The 20,374-nt window shown below is 40.9% G+C and overlaps 1 protein-coding gene across 2 annotated transcripts in view; it reads left to right on the top strand.

Annotated features, from left to right (window-relative positions):
* The window catches only part of sh3pxd2b (SH3 and PX domains 2B), a 43,639-nt gene that overhangs the window by 10,826 nt on the left and 12,439 nt on the right, over positions 1–20,374 (top strand). For both annotated transcript variants that reach the window (XM_034099120.2, XM_034099123.2), the window contains exons 3-5: positions 1,672–1,747; positions 6,660–6,736; positions 13,039–13,130. In XM_034099120.2, coding sequence (XP_033955011.1) covers positions 1,672–1,747; positions 6,660–6,736; positions 13,039–13,130 — 245 coding nt within the window. The remainder of the gene's footprint in view (positions 1–1,671; positions 1,748–6,659; positions 6,737–13,038; positions 13,131–20,374) is intronic.

Genomic DNA, 20,374 nt, shown 5'->3' with positions numbered 1-20,374 from the left:
ACTGGTATCAGGGCAATTTTTTTTATCACATATCCCAAACATAACCTTTGATGAATTATCAAAGCTCAATTAAAAAAAGTTCTGGTGAATGAATGGAGTGAGCACCCTACAACTTAAATCCTCTACAGTGTGATGCGCATGTTCCATTTTTCATTATCAACATGTTGAAAATTGGACTTAAGAGTAGGTGGTTCTGAGGAGACAATTATTAACTTGATATTTTGTTTCAGTAATATTTCATTTTGACATCAACCTTGATGCTTCTCATTATAAAATACTGGATGAGTGGGGTTACCAAACCAAATACAGATCTGCCCTACATGTATCAAAAGTCGACATTTTAGTTGAAACATTTCATCCCAGAAAAGACCAATTATCGATAGATTAACATATCTGATATATAATATATTCACATTGTAATACAGAAATAATCAAATCCATACAATTCGGAATGAGATTGGCAGGTCTAAAGAAATACTACTCTTCATACTAACTTTTTTTTAAATCTTAAAGGTGGGTAGGTAATTTTGGAGTAACCAGCTCGAGTGCGCTATAATTTGAAAATACACAGCCGGAAAAAATCTGCCACTTCCTCACAGAGCCCCTCCTCCAACACACACGAACGTGCACATGACCAATGAGGGCACGAGATAAGTTTGTGCACAGATGGAAGGCTGACAGGCAGGTAGGCCATCCAGTTACTTTAGCCGGGCCGGCTAAAATGATTGGTCGTGCTTTTTACAACGCCACAGCTTCCACAGATGACATTTTTGTATGTATTTATTGTCAAATCATTTAATATATTAATTGCTATCGGGATGTTAAGAGCATTCCATGGAATATAATATAAAGTGTTTCTGAAATAAATGACATACCCCACCTTTAATGATAGCAATTGTATTGGCACCTGAGATCTGATAATTAGCCATTGAGGGTAAACGAACCAAAGCATTATCTCTAGAAATGTCCTATTGGGTATTGCCAGTGTTGCATACATAATCTAGAAATAAGTGTTTCTTACCACTCAATATACAGTCATATTTTGTCAATGTAAAAAATGCAAAAAATTTGGATATTTGAAAGCAAGTTTGTTTTGACACTTAAAAGCCTCTACGGAGCTCAGTCTTCATAGATATCATTGAATCAGGTTGACATTGAACAGACCACAGACAGAAAATGTATTGTTCTCACTATTTGAAAGCCCTGTCATAGTGTCCAGTATATTGTACAGAGGGAGAAAGGTAAAAAGTGTGGAAACGGAGACAAAAAATAGACTATCATAGGCGGTGGATTTTAAAGAAAAGGAACAGAATCAAAAGAAGTGTTGATCAGCAGATCTGAAGAATTTCTCATCCCTGGCCTTTGAAAATCATAGAAACAAATGTTCCACTATGTCAGTGTGGTGCCTTTGCCGCTAACAGCCCCTTTGCTGCAACACCATATAAAGTAGAGGGGAAAACCATACCATCTGCTCAGGACATTGCTAATCATTGGCAGACCTTCCTTTATTGGCTGAATTCCTTATAGGAACTGCTGATTTGTATAAATATGAACCTTTCCTCTCCAGCCTCAGCTATCCTGTTGTGTGAAATGTAAAGGGCATGTTTATGCTTATGCGTGACTGTAAATACTTTGTGTGCTAATAAATCTTAATTAATTGCGGTGTTTCAGATGGAATTGCTGGACAAATTCCCGGTGGAAGGAGGCCAAAAAGACCCTAAGCGCAGGATCATTCCATTCCTACCAGGTAAGAGTTAAACACACAGTGTCACCCAAGGCCCTAACACACATACAAATGCATGCACGCACACAACTGTGGCTTATTGATAAAGAAGAGAAGAGAAACGCCAATCACTCTTCAAAGATTCTAAAATGTGACGATGTGGTTTTTAATTATATTAAAATAAATTGACTGTAACTGAGACAAACATTAAAAAATGATTCAATTTATCTGGAAACGTATCATGGAAATTGTTTTTTTGGCACAAAATGTTGCAAGACAATAAACAGAGAAGAGTGACCTCATGTATTATCTCATGAATCACTCTGTATTTACCGCTCCCTGTATTGTGTCTTTTCCTTATCCCTGCTCATTTTGAATTCTCCATCATGTGCACACAATGGGTTAAGATGTGTACAATGATGACTCACTGTGAGTCTGGCTGTGAATGAACTTAGAAAAGCTGTACATTTTGCACACTTTTGTGTGCAAAATGTACAGCTTTTCTAAGTTACCAACCAGAAAAATATGCTACAGCCATGTTTGGCCAGAACCTCACTGCTTCTGTGAATCAAAAGAATATGTTTATCATCTACTCACTATCAGCTGACTCAGCTTATCCTTAAGCATATTGCCCATAGACATATTAAACTATTTTATAAACTAGTTTGGCAGTAATTATGAGCTTTTGTCTTGCTCAACTGCACCTATATCAGAGTCAAATCTGCTGGCCAAATAATGCTTTCTTATTTTAAGTAAACATGGCCAACAAGGTTTGTTTGGAATAAAGGCTTCGGGTGTGCTAGTCCAACTTTTGAAATAGTTGAAGATTTAGTGACTGCTGAAAGTAATCCTTTATGAGAGTTTGGAAGAAAGCCTCACCCAAAGACCCCACCCACATCTCCCCGGGTGGGGGGATAGGATATGTTTTGTGGCTACGCAGGTCTGGAACTCATTGAGAGAATACACACACACACACACACACACACACACACGCACGCACGCACGCACGCACGCACGCGCGCACACACACACACACACTAGCAGACTGTTTGATGGACTCTGAGTAGGAGGAGGGGAAGAGAGATAGATTACCACAGTCAGATGAATCATATTGGCCATGGATAGTATTTGCAATTCTCATCTTCAATAAACTCTACTTCTTTCCTTTTTTTACCTTTTTAGGCCTTTAAAATTAAAAATGTTCCCATACCAATCCCTGTCTACTGACGCTCTGATTGGTGGTAGAGGCTTTAACTTCTATATAAAAAAAGAAGTTAAAGACTAAATGGTGCCATGTTGGAAACAGTTATTTTGTGACACAATGTGTGACATACATTATTTATGCTTATTGCCTGCATGAATTGAGGTTTAAGAGAATGATCATTACTAGTCTCTAATGCCAGATCAGGTCATACACCTCTCTGAGACAGATTCCAAGCTAATATTTTGAAGATCTAATATGAACAGGAATTTTCCTGACAGCCTAGAAAATCCTTCACTTACAAAGCAGAAGTCTGGACTGTGGGCTGAGACTAACCTAACAAGGCAAGGACGTGGTTTTCTCTTCTCGGTTTGGTTTGTTCAAGGCCGCGAGCTGTTTTTACTTCTTTAGTATTGCCACATCAGCAAAGTGGCTAGTCTGCATATGTGGATAGTGCAGAATATATGCTTTGCTTTACACACCAAAGAGCTTGGCTTCTATATTGTTACACTACATGATTACACAAACAAAAACTAGTGAAACAAGTATAGGATAGGAGGTAGACTATTTTTTTATTTCAAGATTGCATCCCATGTGCAGAGTATCTATACGCCAGTTCTCTTATGGTGTTCAATTTGTTTCCTTTTGAAAGGATCTTGACATTTAGATACAAGTGATACATTTGATCCGGTGACCCCTGAGCGACGCACTTTAAGGGGGTCCCAGCAGGTCAGCCTTTGAACAAGAGCTGATACCAATTATCCAAAGTTGGTGTTGTTAAACTGAGTCAAAACCTAAGATGGAATGTGGGTCTTTTTTTCTCAGGGCCCCTGCATGATAAAGGAGTTTTATTCTTTTCATGAATTCTTATTCCACAACTCTGATTTAGTTTTGTTGGGTTCTCTTCTCCTATCAATGATATATATACAGTACCTTCTTTTTTCAGCCTCATCTGTTTGCTTGGGGAATGGATCTCTCTGCCTGCCACTGTAGGAGGCACAGTATGTCAGGCAGGTCAAATATGTTTCTGTTGGTATGAATAACACATTCCACAGTCGGATCTCTATGAAGGACAAACCGAACAGTTAGTGTTCTAGTTGCTTATGCGTCATTCAAATCATGTTCATCCTTTGCCTGAAGGGAAAGCAATTACTGTGCTTGTCTACTGAAATTAGGAGCAGCAGACATGTCTTATGGAGTTGTTGTCGAATTTCAAAGCAGTCAATTTACTGTCCTCAATTTTGTGACTGAAATCTGACTGAAGTCCATGTATTAAGTCTACGGCCTTGGTGTTATTTGAAGGTTTTAGCTACTCAAAATCTTTTTTAATAGCAACTTTAGGGCAGTTAAATGGGAGGAATTGATGTGTGATTATGTCCAGCGATTAAGAGGTGAGTGTTGTAACAGCTTTCTGTGTCTGAAGTGTATAATGAAGAGCCTCTGTGTTCAAATATATTTCTGTCTCTTCTGTCCATCCAACTTCCTGACCCCAGGAAACAAGAGTTGTTTGAGACTCTGGTCACTGCTAGCTCTGAGTTGTACCATAAAGTCTGCCCTGCCTCTGCCATGGCTCCAAGGCAGCAGCTTTACTTTCCTCCCGCCTCCTTCCCTAAACAAGCCTTTTTTCTCAGCTGCACCCATGAGCTGCCCTGCATACAGAGTGGGCAGTGTTGAGTCAGTGCTGACCCCTGAGAGCTTTGGAAAACCGTCAAGAAAGCTTTCTGTTTGAGGAGTGACTAGTGGAGGAGAGGAAGAAACACGGAGAGAGAGGAAGGGAGGAGGAGAAGTACTGAAGGCATTGAGGGGTTGACTTTCAAATCTCTTTTTCCGTGAGCTGTCCTGACAGTGTGTCCTTTCGTCGGCTCTGGCAAGTTGTTGCCAACTCCTTAGTGATTTAAAGTGTCTTCTCTCATTCTTCATCTACTTAATCTCTCTCTGATAAATGTGGTAAGAAATTGGGCTGGTCAGGCCATTTAGACCATGTCAACAAGACGAAATAGTCTACAGCCATGCTGGTGGCACTGTGGAAACTGTAATGCTCATGTATCTAATTGTAACGTAGAAACAAATTGAGGTCCAATTTTTGTTTTAGATCCCTAGTGAGTGTGGTGAAGTATAAAAACTCCCTGTCGCTTATCCACACACTCATTACAGCAGCCAGACATTTTTTCCAGCATTTGAGAACAACAACCTTAAAGGATAGCTTTTGACTTCTGTGTATGTCAAGTTTCACATTTGAGACAAAGGTTTCATATAAAATCTTATGACTAAATCCATGTCTATCTTATTGTATCACATTTCAGTGGTTTATTTTTGTACATAACGATTTAAGAATTTGGATTGAATTTGTACATTTCTAACGTCGGTAACATCGATACAAACATTATTATGACCATATAACATCAAACATGAGTTTAACTAAAAACAATCAATATTTTATTGGAGATCACTCATTTTCCCTGGGACGCTCCCCCTCCAGTGCTTCTATATGAATTAGATTTTTTTTGGTTTTTGCCTTTGGTTTCGTCGTGCATCTGAGTCAGCTAGTAGGTTAAGGGCAGATATGTGATGCTTGGACAGAGTACAGAGGTTGTGTTTTAGGGAGTTGGGTGTTTGTGTTTTTTGTGTAACATGTGTGAGATCTTTTTGAGGAAGTCACCGCACCTCAATCCACTGAGCAGCCTCATTACACATTCTCCCTTTTTTCTTTATATAGTCCTTTCCTCCATGGATCATTTTATGCAATCTTGATTTGCAAGACAACATATGGGCATACATATTCATAATCAGATACTGGTATGATCACAAACAATCTCTGTGTCATTTCATCAATATGTCATTCACTCAAATACACAAAACAAACACATGTGGTTTCGAGCTGTATGGGTCAAAGACGCAGAAAGGCATTTTTAGTAACATGGGTAAAAGGGTGGCGCTGTAGGGGGGCTGACTGCCCAGTGGCGATCTTCTGTGAGATAGATTCTTGTTTCAGCAAGTCTGTTTTAAATAAATACCATAACTCCTTGATGGAGGGGATACAGTAACTTCTCAAAACATGTCCTGTTCTCTATTCAGGATCTCGTTGCAGCCTTGACTTCCTGCCCATTTCATATGTTTGCATTAGAGCCGTCTTGGTAGGGAAAATAGATGCTGGCTCTGAAATGTCCTGCTTTCAAGTTATAATAGTGTTTTGAGAGGCCTATTTGAAGCCATTTCTGGTATTGTTATGGCGACCAGGCTCGGTGCCAGTGGGTATATTTGGGCCTAGAGATAAGAGCAGGAGAATATGATTTAAGCTGCCATGCACACGTAATTTGCTTTCCCAAAATCATTTATTCATGACTTGAAAAGGCCAGCTATTCACCTAGCTCCTTACCCACCTCATTTTGAAAAGGCCAGCTATTCACCTAGCTCCTTACCCACCTCATTGTGCTGTCAGAGTTATTGATGACACGACTGTATTGTGTCTGCATGCTAATTCACTAACCATTCTTTTAAAAAGCCACAGTGTCCTTGTTGTCCCTCAGTGGATCACTACCTATTCAAAGTTGCTCTTGACGAAGTAAAACATTTCATGTTTTAATATAGTATTACTTTTATTTATGTAACATATACATACTTTCCGATTACAGCAAGAGCAATAATTAGAAATTATTTCCTTTTGTTGCTGATGAATATGTGTTTATAAGTTTGGCTTTCCTGAATTCTAAGTCACTTTTTCATACTTTGTTACAGGGAAGATCCTGTTTAGGAGGAGCCATATCAGAGATGTGGCCATGAAAAGGCTAAGGCCCATCAACGAGTACTGCAGGGTGAGTATTAACCATACTGTTTCTTTATGTGGAAATCTCCAATAGTCATATGAAAAGCTATCCAGAGACCATTTAAATCTTTAATACAAAGTACTAAAAGCAAGATAGAAAGTACAGTGGGTCCAGGGCTAGGAACAAATTATCCCACCCACATGGAAAATGGAAAATAATCTTTTCATGCCCTCTGTGTATACAGGAGATCCACAAGTCCAGTTTATTTTTAGCACATTCAGGATTACACTAAACAACCCTACCATCTGATTTCAGGAGTAGCTCTTTTATGGTTGGATATGTCTTGGATTACACATTTGAGACATTTATCTGTCAGATATTCCAATTGAAAGATGTAGTTATATTGAGGTCGTAGCCACACTACTGGAGATGCATAACAAACGTTTTTCTAGGATTACAGTGTTCCAAGAACAGCTGTATGAATTATGCCATTGCCCTTGCTTTGAAAATGTGCACTGTGCTCTGTGTGTCATGCCTTTGTGACAGAAGGCATTCAGCCTGCTGAGGTGTCCTAAAATCTCCCCAGGTGCTCTGTAGCTGACTCTGACCTCCCTGCTAAAGGAGACAAACTCAAAGAGTCTATCTCAAGGGATCCATATTGAAAGGGCAAAAATTGGTTTGTGTGTGGCGAAATGCGAATAAGACGTCCTATCTCCTCCCAAATGTACGATTAACCTCCAGAAGACATTTAGAAATGTCCTTAATATGTTTCCGCTGTTAAATTGCTGTCAGCGATACAAAAACATGATGAACTCCGCTTCTAAAGAGCGTGTAATGTGTTTGTGGTGTCAGTTTTATCCTTTTTAAAAATACTGCAGCCATTTCCACCAGTTAATACAGAGAATGTAAAATCTGTGCATTATCCACCCTATTACACGGCTTTTACCAAAGAGATTAATCACTTGGCATCCAGAGAAAATGTACATTCTCAGGCTCCACTGTAGCAGAACTGCACCCACACAACTGCCAATAGCAAGCAACTAATTTCTACAATTTGACATAAATGTAACTACGGCAACATCAGTGAATAAACCGTGATTGATGTTCAGCTTCTTAGCACCAAGATGATGCCCTTGAAATTAAATCAAAGGAATCATTTTCCATTAAAGAAAACAATAAATGTACAACATTTCCATTTTTTTTATTAAGTTGCCAACTGTTTATCTGCAGAAACCACTGAGTGAGTTTGTTTTGCAACATGGGTTCATTACCTTTTATGATCAGGCAACTCCAAACAGATATGTTCAGAAACACTAGGATGGATGAGCTGTTAATGGATCGCATGTTGTCGTGGTTACTTTCTGCAGAGAGTTGTGCCAAAGGCAGAGAGCTTGCTGAGTTTGCTCCAGTCAGCACATCCACAGCCCTTAGGTTGTGTTCTTTTCTCTTTATTTTACAAGCTTGCCTTTGGGTCTCTAACCCAAACACACAACTCCATCTGTCTCTCTGAGGTAGGAAATGTGAGGATGTTAGTTCTGACTTAGCCCTTACTCATACCTTCATGCATTTTCACCTGTATTATTGTATCACTTCTCCATAAAGAGCCTAGTGAAACCATCATTGTTCATGTTCGTTTCTGTTATGGTGCTGATAGGTCACAAGGCCTCAGAGTGAAGACATCTCTTTATGTATGATGAACATCGGTGCAAACTGGAGGGACTGGAGAAAATAAAGCTTTACTTCCCCATATGTCGTCTGGGGTTAAAGGAATGTACAGTGTAGGCAAACGATTACAATTTTTAATCAGATTAATCACAGCTTAAAAATTAATTAATCATGATTAATCACCATTCGAACTATGTCCAAAATATGCCATTTATTTATGTATATTGTTGTGGGAATGGAAAGATAAATGAAAGAAGGCGGATATATCAATTTAACATACAGTATCTATGTTTATTATAAAAAATGTCTGCATGTCAAAATGAAAGACAACCCACAGACCTATCAATCATCAAACCGTGGGGTCTTAATTCATTACGTGTTGATTTCTATCAACGGGGGAGTACTTCAGGAAAGTCGACAGAGGGGAGGGGGCGGCGGCTAGTGGAGTACTTCGTGACCACAGAGTGTGAACGTTGTGATCAGCTGTTTTAGCGCAGTTCTCCAGTGAAGGGGGAAGTCTTCCTCCGCAGCCGGTTGGCGTAGTTTTAGCACAGTTCCGTTGTACAGACCGACGTTAACAGCAGCCCTGTCTGTGCACACGGAGACCGACTCTGTCCGGTGATCTAACCGCCTTCTGGAAAAGCTTCACAAGTACGTCGGTACGCAAATGCGCTTTGTGACACAAGTGACGGTACGCATTTCAGATTACGCACATAACCTGCGTTCCAGTTATGTGCACCCCTGTACCAGAGCCATATTATTACTATTATATGGCTCTGCCCTGTACTACAGCAAGAGTATTCTGCGTCGGGACTTCCTGCAACAACACCACGCCGTTATCAAAGATGTTCTATTGAGAAGACGATCACTACGTGACAAAAGTTTTCAAAACCGTGGCTACTGAAATCAGTCTTACTAACTGCTGTCTGTGCAATTTACTCCGCGCGAGTTGGCAGACTTTATTTTGCTTACTTTAACATCATTTTTCATGGTGGGGCTAAGCCCTTTCTTGGTATGGGTGTAGCCTACCCCAGCCATACCCTGGCGCTGCCACTGGTGGCACGTATGGGGCGGGCCATTCTGCACATGCGTTAAATGCGTTAAATATTTTAACGCAATTAATTCAAAAAATTAATTACCGCCGTTAACGCGATAATTTTGACAGCACTACTTTAAACACATATGTGAAAAATAAAAGTTTGGGGGAGTAATGGGTAAAGTTGTTTGTTCATGTCGATGGGTGTGGATGTGTATGGGAATAGCTGAGAAGTTTTTACACCAGTTTTTCTTGCTGTATTTGAGGGTCTTGTTATGGAAATGTCTGAAAAACACATTTAATGTTGATTGTTTTGTTAGGTTGGGTCTTTGATTGACATCCACATTTCTTCAACATTATTGAGGGTTTAAGCTTAGTGATGTTTATATTTTCAAATAATGATTTTGCTAAAGAAATAAAGATGTACGGGTTGACCTAATGAAGGTCTGGGAATAAGTAACAAAGTGACAGTGTACAGGATTCAGATTTTTAGTAAGAAATCATTTACATTAACAATGTATGTGAGAGCATATAGTGGAAAAACATGTCCCACATTTGCATCATATCGGTCAGGATGAAGTGACTTCAGGGTATTACAGTAACTTCTCAAACAAATCTGAACTTGTCCGTAAGCACAAACATGGCACTTTCATCCACCCCCACATGCATCCAGGTTGACAACGTGAACATTCATGTTTTTCTCTAGAGAAGAGCTGATTCAGCCCTTTTGTTGTACAGCTGAGGCTTTAACCTGACTCATATGGAATTTCCCCGGTTGTTAAGTTGTGTGTTTTTATTCAGCTCAGGAAACGCAGTCGGAGAGAAGAAAGAAAGAATATGGAGTCAGGGACTGTTTGCATAAACCAAGAGTAAGACTGCTGAGCTAGGATGACTTGGAAGGTCACACATCTTGAAATGCATCAACATCAATTTAATTTGCTAGTAATTAAAATATATATAAAAAAGAGTTCTATAACTGAAAGACTACAATTAAAGGAAGTCTATTTCCTCAAAAAGTCTTTAGTTTATTTCTTTTTTTCAAAAGAGTCGCCACAATTTTGTATTGATTTATTTGAGATGTATCAGAGGGAAAAATATAACCTTACAACTGAGGAGATCTACTAGCTCTGTACAAGTGCAAAGTTATTGTGCTCAGATGCATTCACAATGCACTGTACCTTATTGGAGTGCACAAATAGATCTCTCATTTCCATTACCTTTTTTCCTTGGAGAAAAAAAACACACGCACACACAAGCAAGCACAAGCACAAGCACACACAATTACCTTAATGCTGCCTGCTGTAAAGAACACCCATAAAGTCCATTTGCTGTAATGTACCCTGAGCCTCCCTCGCGTCTCCTCCTAAGGGAGAATTATAATGAGAAGACGGCCCACAGGCTGACATGAGGGGAGGAATAAATCCAAGGAGAGGATGGCCAGTTTAGGATGCACTCTGACCTCAGACACAGTGCAACAGTGTCGGCTGAGGGAATACACATTGGAGGTCACTCATAAAAACTCTTAAAGGTCCCATGTCATGGCCATTTCTACTGATCATAATTCCATTGTTGAGGTCTACTAGAATAGATTTATATTGTGCAATTTTCCAAACTCACATTGGTTTCTCACACAGCATCTCTGTATAGTATGTGTATTCACTCTCTGTCCTACACGGCTTGTTGGAGCTCCTGCCCCAATGGCGTTAGCAACCAGAAAAGGACACCAGTAATGACAAACCGATGAGAATGCTGCGTGGGGTCTGGGTGCCGTGTTGGCGTGACGTTGCGCGGCTCGCTGCTGCGAGGAGCGGACAGTGTGAGCTGGGTTCATTTCCTGCTTGCTGCGTGGGGTCTGTGAGACATCGCGAATGGACGCGGGAAGGAGGGGATGCTGAGGGGGCTGCAGCACCCCCATCTGCGAGGCTCCACTAGCACCCGCACCCCCAAACGTGGCGCGCCTACAGTGTAAGCGCGCCACAGTTTCGCCGCTGCGAGCCTCCACTAGCACCCCTCCCCCCCCAGTGCGGCTTTCTGGGGCAGCATAGACAGGTATTTTCTGTGTTAGAGTTTTACTCGCTACAGGGTGTACTTTGAGGGTTTGTGACTTTGCAGACTGTTTACATGCAGAAAAACCTTCATAACACACAAGGGGACGGGTAATAACCGGAAAAGCATGACATGGGACCTTTAAACCAGCTACTTAGCTTTAGAGTCTCAATTTATGGAAGAAGCTACTGTGAAAATGTAGATTTTGAGGTCATGTGGGTGCATCTTAATCAAGCTATATTGTATGTGCCATGAATCACATACAAACATGTGAGCACTATACTCTACGGCTAATGGAACACTTTTTCCATGGCAGTATTCCCATTCCTCTTCTCTAACACAAGCTTTTGGCATGCAGGTATAGTCATAAGTATGACAAGGCAAATGTGGCGCATGGGACAAGGGCACCTTGGTTGAGTATTTGGCTTCCTTTCTATTTCTGTCAGTCATGACGTTATATGACTGTGTCTGAGAGTGAGAGAAGTAGACATAGATTCTGCTCTTTTTAAAGGACAGGGCTGAAACACTTAGGAGTATTAAAATCAGAGGTATAGGCCGGCAGAGGAAGCGTGATGGATAGCATTGAGCTAAGCCTGCCAGCAAAAGAAGAAGAGGGAGTGGCTTAGCTCCCCGCTGTAAGAGAGACAGTCACCACAGGGTCGTTGGCGGGAGTTATTCTGTCTCCTGGTTTGGGACATCAGGGTGTTGAGGAACTTGAGGTGATTATCTGTTTCACTGCTGCCCTTTAGGGGTTTGGTAGAAAGAGATTGAAAGAGTAGGAGAATCAGATAAAACACAGACTCAGGAGAAAACTAAAAAAGAAAGGGCTAAGAAACAGAGACTGTGGGATAACATGATGTTATCAGACGTGTGTGCAAGAGAGTGATCACAACAATAAAGAGAAAACTGAATGTGGCGGTTTTTCTTTCATCTCCAGCCTTGTTGTCAGGGCCCATCACTCTGCCACCAGTAATGCTCCACAGAGAAAAAAGATTAGGGAGGAAGGTAGGCGAGACGGGTCAATGAACGAAAAAACAGAAAACAAACCAGCTGGTGTGATTGAAAAACCCTGCATAAAGACAACGGAAAATAACTAGTTTGTTCTCTTCATCTGGAAATTGAACACTAACGGAGTCAATTACATAACAATAAGAACCTATGATTGTTGCGTTTATGTAAAATAGGCGACAAACAACTTGGGTTATCAAAAACAACATTTTGAGGATATCCAAATATGTCATGTATGGTGCAAATAATTGTTTGGGAAATGCAATCTTAATAGAGAAAAACTATTCTTTGTCAAAGCATTCAAGGGGACACTTTTTATGTTGTGTAAAAACTAAAGCCAAAACACCATCAGACCGTTTAGATAAAACAAGTTTCATCATGCCTTTTGGACACTGTAACACTGTTTTCCTCCCCTGTGAGGAGGGAAGTCTGAGAATGCCTCTTAAATACTGTCTGTAGTAATTGCTTGCTCCGTGACTTTAGGGAGCCCAGACAGTCTATATTTAACCTCTGCTTGACTTCTGTATGCACTAGAGTGATTGTACTCGTCAGTTTATGTGATTAACTAACTTTTCTGCTGTCTTTGTGTCTGCAGGCCCTCATTCAGCTTCCAGTGTACATCTCCCAGTGCGAAGAGGTCAGAGTGTTCTTCGAAACCAGACCTGAAGATATCAACCCACCCAAAGAGTGAGTACCAGACATGGGCAGACACAACCCTCAGGCTCACATACTGTACAAAGAAATACACACACGTTTTCCCTTAATGATGTCAAGTCACATCCTGCCAACATTTACCTCCAGCCTGCCGATAATGAGCATCCATTACGCCCTCTAATGGATATGATTTCATATCTTTGCACTACTTCCTGTCAAAGTTTTAAAGCAAAAACACACGTAATGTGTCCTTTTTGAACGCTGAGTTAGCATGTTAGCATGTAGCAGCAGGTCAGTTCAGCCAACAGGCTCCAGACAGCTGAGGCTGCATGGGTGCTCCGAAGGCGTGTAGACCTGCTCTGACTGTCTCTTGTAAATATCACTCGGCACATTAGGGTCATATCCAGCGCTGACAGATAATGTGTGCCAAAACGTAGACGTCAGCAGGCAATGAATGCCAGTATCCGACACGTACAAGCACGCGTTGACACGCACACGAGCCTCAGTTACAAATGTGTTGTTATTACAGTTACCACTTTAGGCAGTGGAGGTTATGGGTGGTCGTTTTCACAGAGACCATAATGTGCAGCTGACATGTTGACCCTGGATATGGTTTTTACACCAAGAGCTTTCAGCTGAGTTATTAGCTTTAACCTCTTTGTCGTCACATACTGATGTCAAGCACCGGGCATTGAGAGGTTTCCTCAGTCGGCAGGAAATTGAGTTGATAAGTCCTGCGATTTATTCCATGAGTGCATGTTGGGACATCAGTGAGGAAGCCCATGCAAGGGAGTGGGGGTTTCAATTTGCAAGACAAAAAATCTGCTGAATCTGCATCCATTTTTCTTTTTACACATCATTTATTCATTTTGGTCACATCATTCATTGGTCTTTCTGAGGTTCAGGCAGCAGTGTGTGTTGTCTCTCAAAGTCACCTTGACATTTAGGCTCTTTAAAACTGCTGCTACCTTTTGATTAATTTGCAGAGGTGGGAGTAAGTCATACATGTGCAAGTCTCAAGTCTTAACCTACATGTCTCAAGCAAGTCTCAAGTCACTGTGGTGAGAGTCAAGCAAGTCACAAGTCAAGTCATACGAAATTCCCCCAGTTTCCGCATTTAAATCAGTTAAAATATTGTGGTTATGAAAAGTTTCGTTTTATTTTCAACATAAACAGCAATGGAGAGTGGGGCGCTGAAATGATAACCCTATAAGTTCTCAAAGGGCTCTAAAGTGATAACAGGAGTAACACAAATATTTTACATCAACATGTTGAGCCTCCTGCCTGGCTCCCCTTCAGCAGGGTCACAGCATTTCTCCATTGTCTGTCTAAGGTGCTCCCATATGACACTGTCTCATTGTTCTCCTAACTGTGTCCGTGCACAAAGAAATATTGCATCAAAGCCAATACAACGGAATAGTGGATGTACCAGGGCGCATGATTTGTGTGCAGACAGTGCGACATTAAGATTAAACACATTTCTTTCATTTGGGAACACCCACATATGGAGTTGGCCAGATGTGTGTACATTACTGTTCATGGTCATTTGAAAACAAATGCCGTTGTCGAACACACACAAACACCGAACACACACACAGAGCAGAGCTGAGCAGAGCACAAACACACACGCATCATTCGCCTTAGTGACCGGACATCTCCTTCATAAAACGAGTAATAGGGGGATTAATCGGGCAGTTCGATGTGTGTAGAGGTGTGTGTGGTTAAACGTAGCAGCCTGCGGTCGCTCTTCAGCTGTTCTAATGAAAGTAAACACAGTGAAGGCGTTGCGTAAAAGGCACAGCTCTTTGCACGCTGGTGCTGCACTTCTCAGAGGCGGAGTTACACGTCCCTCTGCCTCCTGGTGCTGTAGCGATTTCATGAAGGGAATGAGAGTCCGAGTTTGAAATATATCTAAAATAATGTATGCACTGCCATTTCCCAACATAAACATTACAGTCTGCAATTAAATGGTTGTCTCCTGTGTGCTCCACTTCCTACTTAGTGCTCCGGTAACTTTCTCGTGCGAACGAGATACAGTATCTTTTTTTTTTTCATTGCCCTTTAGGGGCTCCGTACAATACAAAAACAAATGCAAATATTTAATTAAAAAAAGTCCTTTTGAGCCATCTGTCTCAAGTCAAGTCTTAAGTCATGAATACCAAGTCACGGCCCGTCCACACAGCGGCGTGCGTTGACGCTTGCCGGCGGGCGTGTCTGACACTCGACCAACAACCAATCACATGAATCTCCCGCCCCTGACACACAAGCAGCGGTTTGATTGGATAGAGCTTGTACTGGCATATGATTCGATTGGCTGACGCTTCTGCCGAGGCGTCAAAAGTTGAACATTGCTCAACTTTTGCAGCGAGCCACGCCAGCAACGCTCCGCGTCGCTTCCCACGATGCAGTTCGGCCAAAATTGACGTCACCCCATTCAAAGTGAATGGGCAGAAGCGTTGGAAGCTTCAACGCACGCCGCTGTGTGGACGGGCCGTCCAAGTCAAGTCTTTTATCAATGTTAGTCAAGCAAGTCTCATATATAGTCTTGTATACAGTGGCTCCATGTGCTTTTAACCCAAAAGCCACTGTGTGTAGAATAGTTGGATTTATAACATATTTCAAAGTGATCCTTTTTTGTTAGCACAAACGTGAGACAATGGCTGTGAAAATTGTTTACATGCGTGTGTTCATTACAGCTCATAATTCACTGTGTTGCTGAGTCGGCATGTCTTCTGTCTGCTAAAGTGTTTTTTTTAGTACAACCTTAACTAGATATTTTAACTTGTTTATTAGTGTAACAGCATTTAATGTAATTATGAATACATGTTGTGTATAAGCTCTATATTTCCATTATAGTGTGGGGTAATTAGGTTAATTTCCATCAGGAGTGACTTTTACTCAGCGAACATCTGGGAGTTCTTGGTCAAGGACAATTAACAGGACACATTGCTGTTATGGAGATTGAATATGAAATGGCTGCTTGCAGAAGCCGGCTATATTGTCATCCATTATGTTGATGGATTCATGTCACTTTGAAGTTAGCTTTATATTGCAGTCATGTGGTTTACTGGGTTTGCTCTATTGCTCAGAACTACACTGATATAATAGAGATAATCTCTTTGAAAAACAAACTTAATATATGTGTAATCCCTTGCTTTGTACATTTTGATATTACGAATGGGTAAATTACACCACTAGCTTTAACACTCTGCAGTAGCTGTTTACCATTATATGATTAAAATCAGAGAAGGTTGCCAAGGACACTTGCCTCCTCTCTCCTATAATACCCCAAGCATGTGTTAGGAGAGGTAGGATAGAGGGGGAGCATTAGCTTGAGGCAGATGAATACTGTATAGGAAAGACCTTGGTTTGTCTTTATTGAAATTGGATTACTGCTTTCTGCTAGTGCAGCCTGTTGTTTGGCTGACTGACAACAGGGCTTGTGTACAGACACAGCAGCCACTGTGCGAGCAGATTTATCATGGCCTATAAATCTACTGCACAGAGAGGAACATATTAGAGTTTCTCCTTAAGAGCAGCCAAGTCAGAGGAGAGGAAAAAGAGTAATTTGATATAAAGAGGAAATAGAGGGTCAAAGAGAACCAGATTTGGTGTCTGAGAAGGGAAGGAGTCTGTAGAGAGGAAGTGTTGTAACATAGATCGGGCAAGGAAAGGAAAGGAAAAGAGAAAGTAGGGGAGATCATAGGAGGAGCAATAGAGGTAGATGGTGGATTTAGATGAAATAAGTGGTGGATGGATAGAATGAAGAGGAGGTTATAAATAACAAGGGCAGAGGAAGGAGGAGTCGTCGAAGCAAGGATAAGTTGGGATAGAGGGCGACAAATTATGAGTGGTCGGATTTAAGTTACCATTTGAAATAATACTGTATGAGTCGTCTAATGTTTGCACCTGTAAGGTTTGGCTCCAGCTGCAGAAACATGATTGATTTCATTTTAATGGGTCTGCAGGAATCAGAGCCAGAAGTTAATGTGTATCCACATAAAACATTATCTGGCCGCTCAGGACTCAAACCCTGTTGCCTGATGTGAATGTTCCCATTAAGGGTTATTTTTGATTGTTCTTTGTAACTAGCTTCAGAGAAATATGAATGAGTTGGGAGATTTTATTTAATATCCTAAACAAATTATAGTGAAGTAATTATGTTAGGCCGATTAAATGGTCCGTGGCTGCATCCGGTGCATTACGTAACCCTGGTTTCACCTTGGTTCAATTCAATTCAAAACCTTTATTTATCCAGGTAAAATCCCATTGAGATCAATGATCTCTTTTTCAAGGGAGACCTGCAGCAGTAGGTTCCACAAAAAGACATCAAAACATAAACAACAGAACAACAAAAGGACATCATACATCAAAATGTACAGGGATTACAATTTACATATTTAACCACATGTACAGGTACCAACAGCATCTGATTTTGTAGCATCCAACCGAGCTTTAAAAACATGTAGTGGTACTAGCTTGGTAATTTTCCATTCTTTTTGCAGACTGTTCCATGTTAGTGGAGCTGCACATCTAAACGCTTTCTTCCCTAAGACAGTCCTAGCACTTGGCACATTTAATAAAACCACAGCATGCGATCTCAGGCAATAAGTACTTTCAATTCGCAGAGAGATCAGGGAGCAGATATAAGATGGTAGTTTATCCAACATGGCTTTGTAAATGAAAAAGTACCAGTGACTGAGCCTCCGTACAGTAAGTGATGGCAAAACCGCCTTAGTATACAGGGTACAGTGCTTTACAATTTGTCAAAAATCTCAGTGCACTGTGATACGCAGCATCTGACTTGCTCAGGTAATTGGCAGGTGCATTCATATATAACAAATCACCATAATCCAGCACAGGTAAAAAGGTCACAGTGACTAGCCTTTTCCTGGCCTCAAGCGAGAAACAGGACTTAGCCTAGCCTAACACTCAGCTTTTTAAGCAGGTTATTTACATGCAATTTAAAAGTGAGACAATCATCAAGCCAGATACCCAAGTATTTGTAACAGGTAACCACTTCAAGTTGTATTCCTTGCGTAGTTACAATATCCAAAGCAGTCTCCGGTGTATTTTTAGCTTTAGCTTTAGAAAAGAGCATTACCTTGGTTTTATCCACATTTAAAAGAAGCTTAAGCTCAGAGAGCTGAGCCTGAATAATGTTAAAAACAGCCTCGTTAATCGAGGGACCTGCACAGTACATAACGGTATCGTCCGCATAAAAATGTAAGGTTGCTCCTTCGACATTTTCACCTAAACTATTAATATAGATAGAGAATAATAGCGGACCTAAGGCTGAACCTTGTGGTACACCATTAGTGATGTTTAACCACTCAGAAGACAGCCCATCAAACTGAACACATTGGGACTTTTCAGAGAGGTAGTTCACAAACCACCCCACTGCATGGCTGGATATGCCAATACTGACCAGCCTCTGCTTCAAAATGCGATGATCGACGGTATCAAAAGCTTTGGATAGGTCAACAAATAGAGCTGCACAACTCTGCTTATTATCTAAAATACTCGTAATATCATTTACCACTTTCATTGTGGCAGTGATGGTGCTATGTTGCTTTCTGAAGCCTGATTGATGTTTAGACAGGATGTCATTTGTACATAAAAACTCCTTTACTTGTTCACTCACTAGGCGTTCAAGAACCTTAGCCAGAACTGACAATTTAGAGATGGGTCGAAAATTGTTTAATAAGGTGGCCTCCCCTCCTTTTAGTAGTGGCAGGACATAAGCTGACTTCCATACTTTTGGGATTTTGTTTGTGCTGAGAGAGAGGTTAAAAAGAGTAGTAAGAGGTGGAGCAATAAAATCTGCAGCTATCTTTAAAAAGAAAGGTTCTACGTTGTCCGGACCAGCCGGCTTTTTAGGATCTAGCTTGGTTAAGACTTCACGAACAACATCAACAGTAAAAGGAGTAAAACCGAAAGGGTTTTCCAGACCACATTGTTCTGTGTCACCGACTGTGGTGTTCACAGAAGCAGAATTAGAAACAGAATGAAACCGAGAGCCACAGGACACAAAATGCTCATTAAAACAATTGAACATGGTAGCCCTATCCGATATAGTGCCAGATGCTGTGGTAAGGCACGGAGGTAGCTCATTACGGATATCACCGGTGGATATCGATTTTATGGCTTTCCAGAATTGTCTAGGGTTGTTCAGGTTCTTTGTGGTAACTGACAGATAATATTTAGATTTAGCACTTTTGATATGTGAAGTGAAGCTATTCCTTAGATGCCTAAAACGCAGCCATTCTACCTCTAAGCCTGATTTCCTAGCCTTTGCCAAGGCCTTGTTTCTCTCATGCAGGAGACTAGACAGCTCAGCAGAAAACCAAGGATTGTCTCGTCCCTTCACTCTAAATGTACGCAGGGGTGCATGTCTATCTATAATTTCCATAAAACCAAGATAAAAATAAGACCATGCAGTCTCAACATCAGCACACAAATCGATTTTTCCCCAATCAAACCCAAACAGATCATGTACAAAACCCTGCTCCACAAAATGTTTTATATCTCTCTTGAAGATAATACGTGGTTTAACCTTTTGGACTTTTGTGTCCCTAATTGTGGCTACAACACAGTGGTCACTCAGATCATTCGCAAATACTCCCACAGCTGAGTATTTATAGGGAATATTAGTTAGAATGAGATCAATTAGGGAGGATTTATTTGGGGACTTAATATTAGGGCGAGTAGGACTGTCAACAATCTGAGTAACATTTAAAGAGATACAAAGGTTTTAAAATCCTCTGACACTGCAGTTAACCAGTCCCAGTTAAAATCTCCAAGTAGCACTAGTTCCTTGTAGTCTAGCTGCGATAAAAGATTTGCTAGCGAAGACAAGGAATCTTTGACAGCTGAGGGGGGTCTGTAACGGCCCACGACCAAGACCTGTTGACCCTTTGCCACTTCTATATTTAAGGCTAAAAATTCAAATTGCTTACTGATAGATGTGGAAACTAATGTGGTTACACTGAACTTATTCTTAACATAAATGGCAACGCTACCACCTTTATTAGGCCGGTCGGTACGATACACATTATAACCATTTAAGGCAATGTCAGAGGCCAAAATAGATTTATTTAGCCATGTTTCTGATAAAACAATGACATCAGCATCAGTCGAGCTCGCCCAGATACGGACAAAATCTAGTTTACCTAACAGACTGTGCACATTCAAGTGGATGAAACCCAACCCAGATCTAGCTTTAAAATCAGCAGGAGTAGCGATCTGACTACTACTACTGGGCGGACCAGGGTTAG

The sequence above is a fragment of the Pseudochaenichthys georgianus genome, chromosome 14 (genome assembly GCF_902827115.2).
Source record: "Pseudochaenichthys georgianus chromosome 14, fPseGeo1.2, whole genome shotgun sequence".
NCBI classification, from domain to species: domain Eukaryota; kingdom Metazoa; phylum Chordata; class Actinopteri; order Perciformes; family Channichthyidae; genus Pseudochaenichthys; species Pseudochaenichthys georgianus.
The sequence above is the reverse complement of the archived record's forward strand: the minus strand, read 5'-3'. Positions and strand labels throughout refer to the sequence as shown.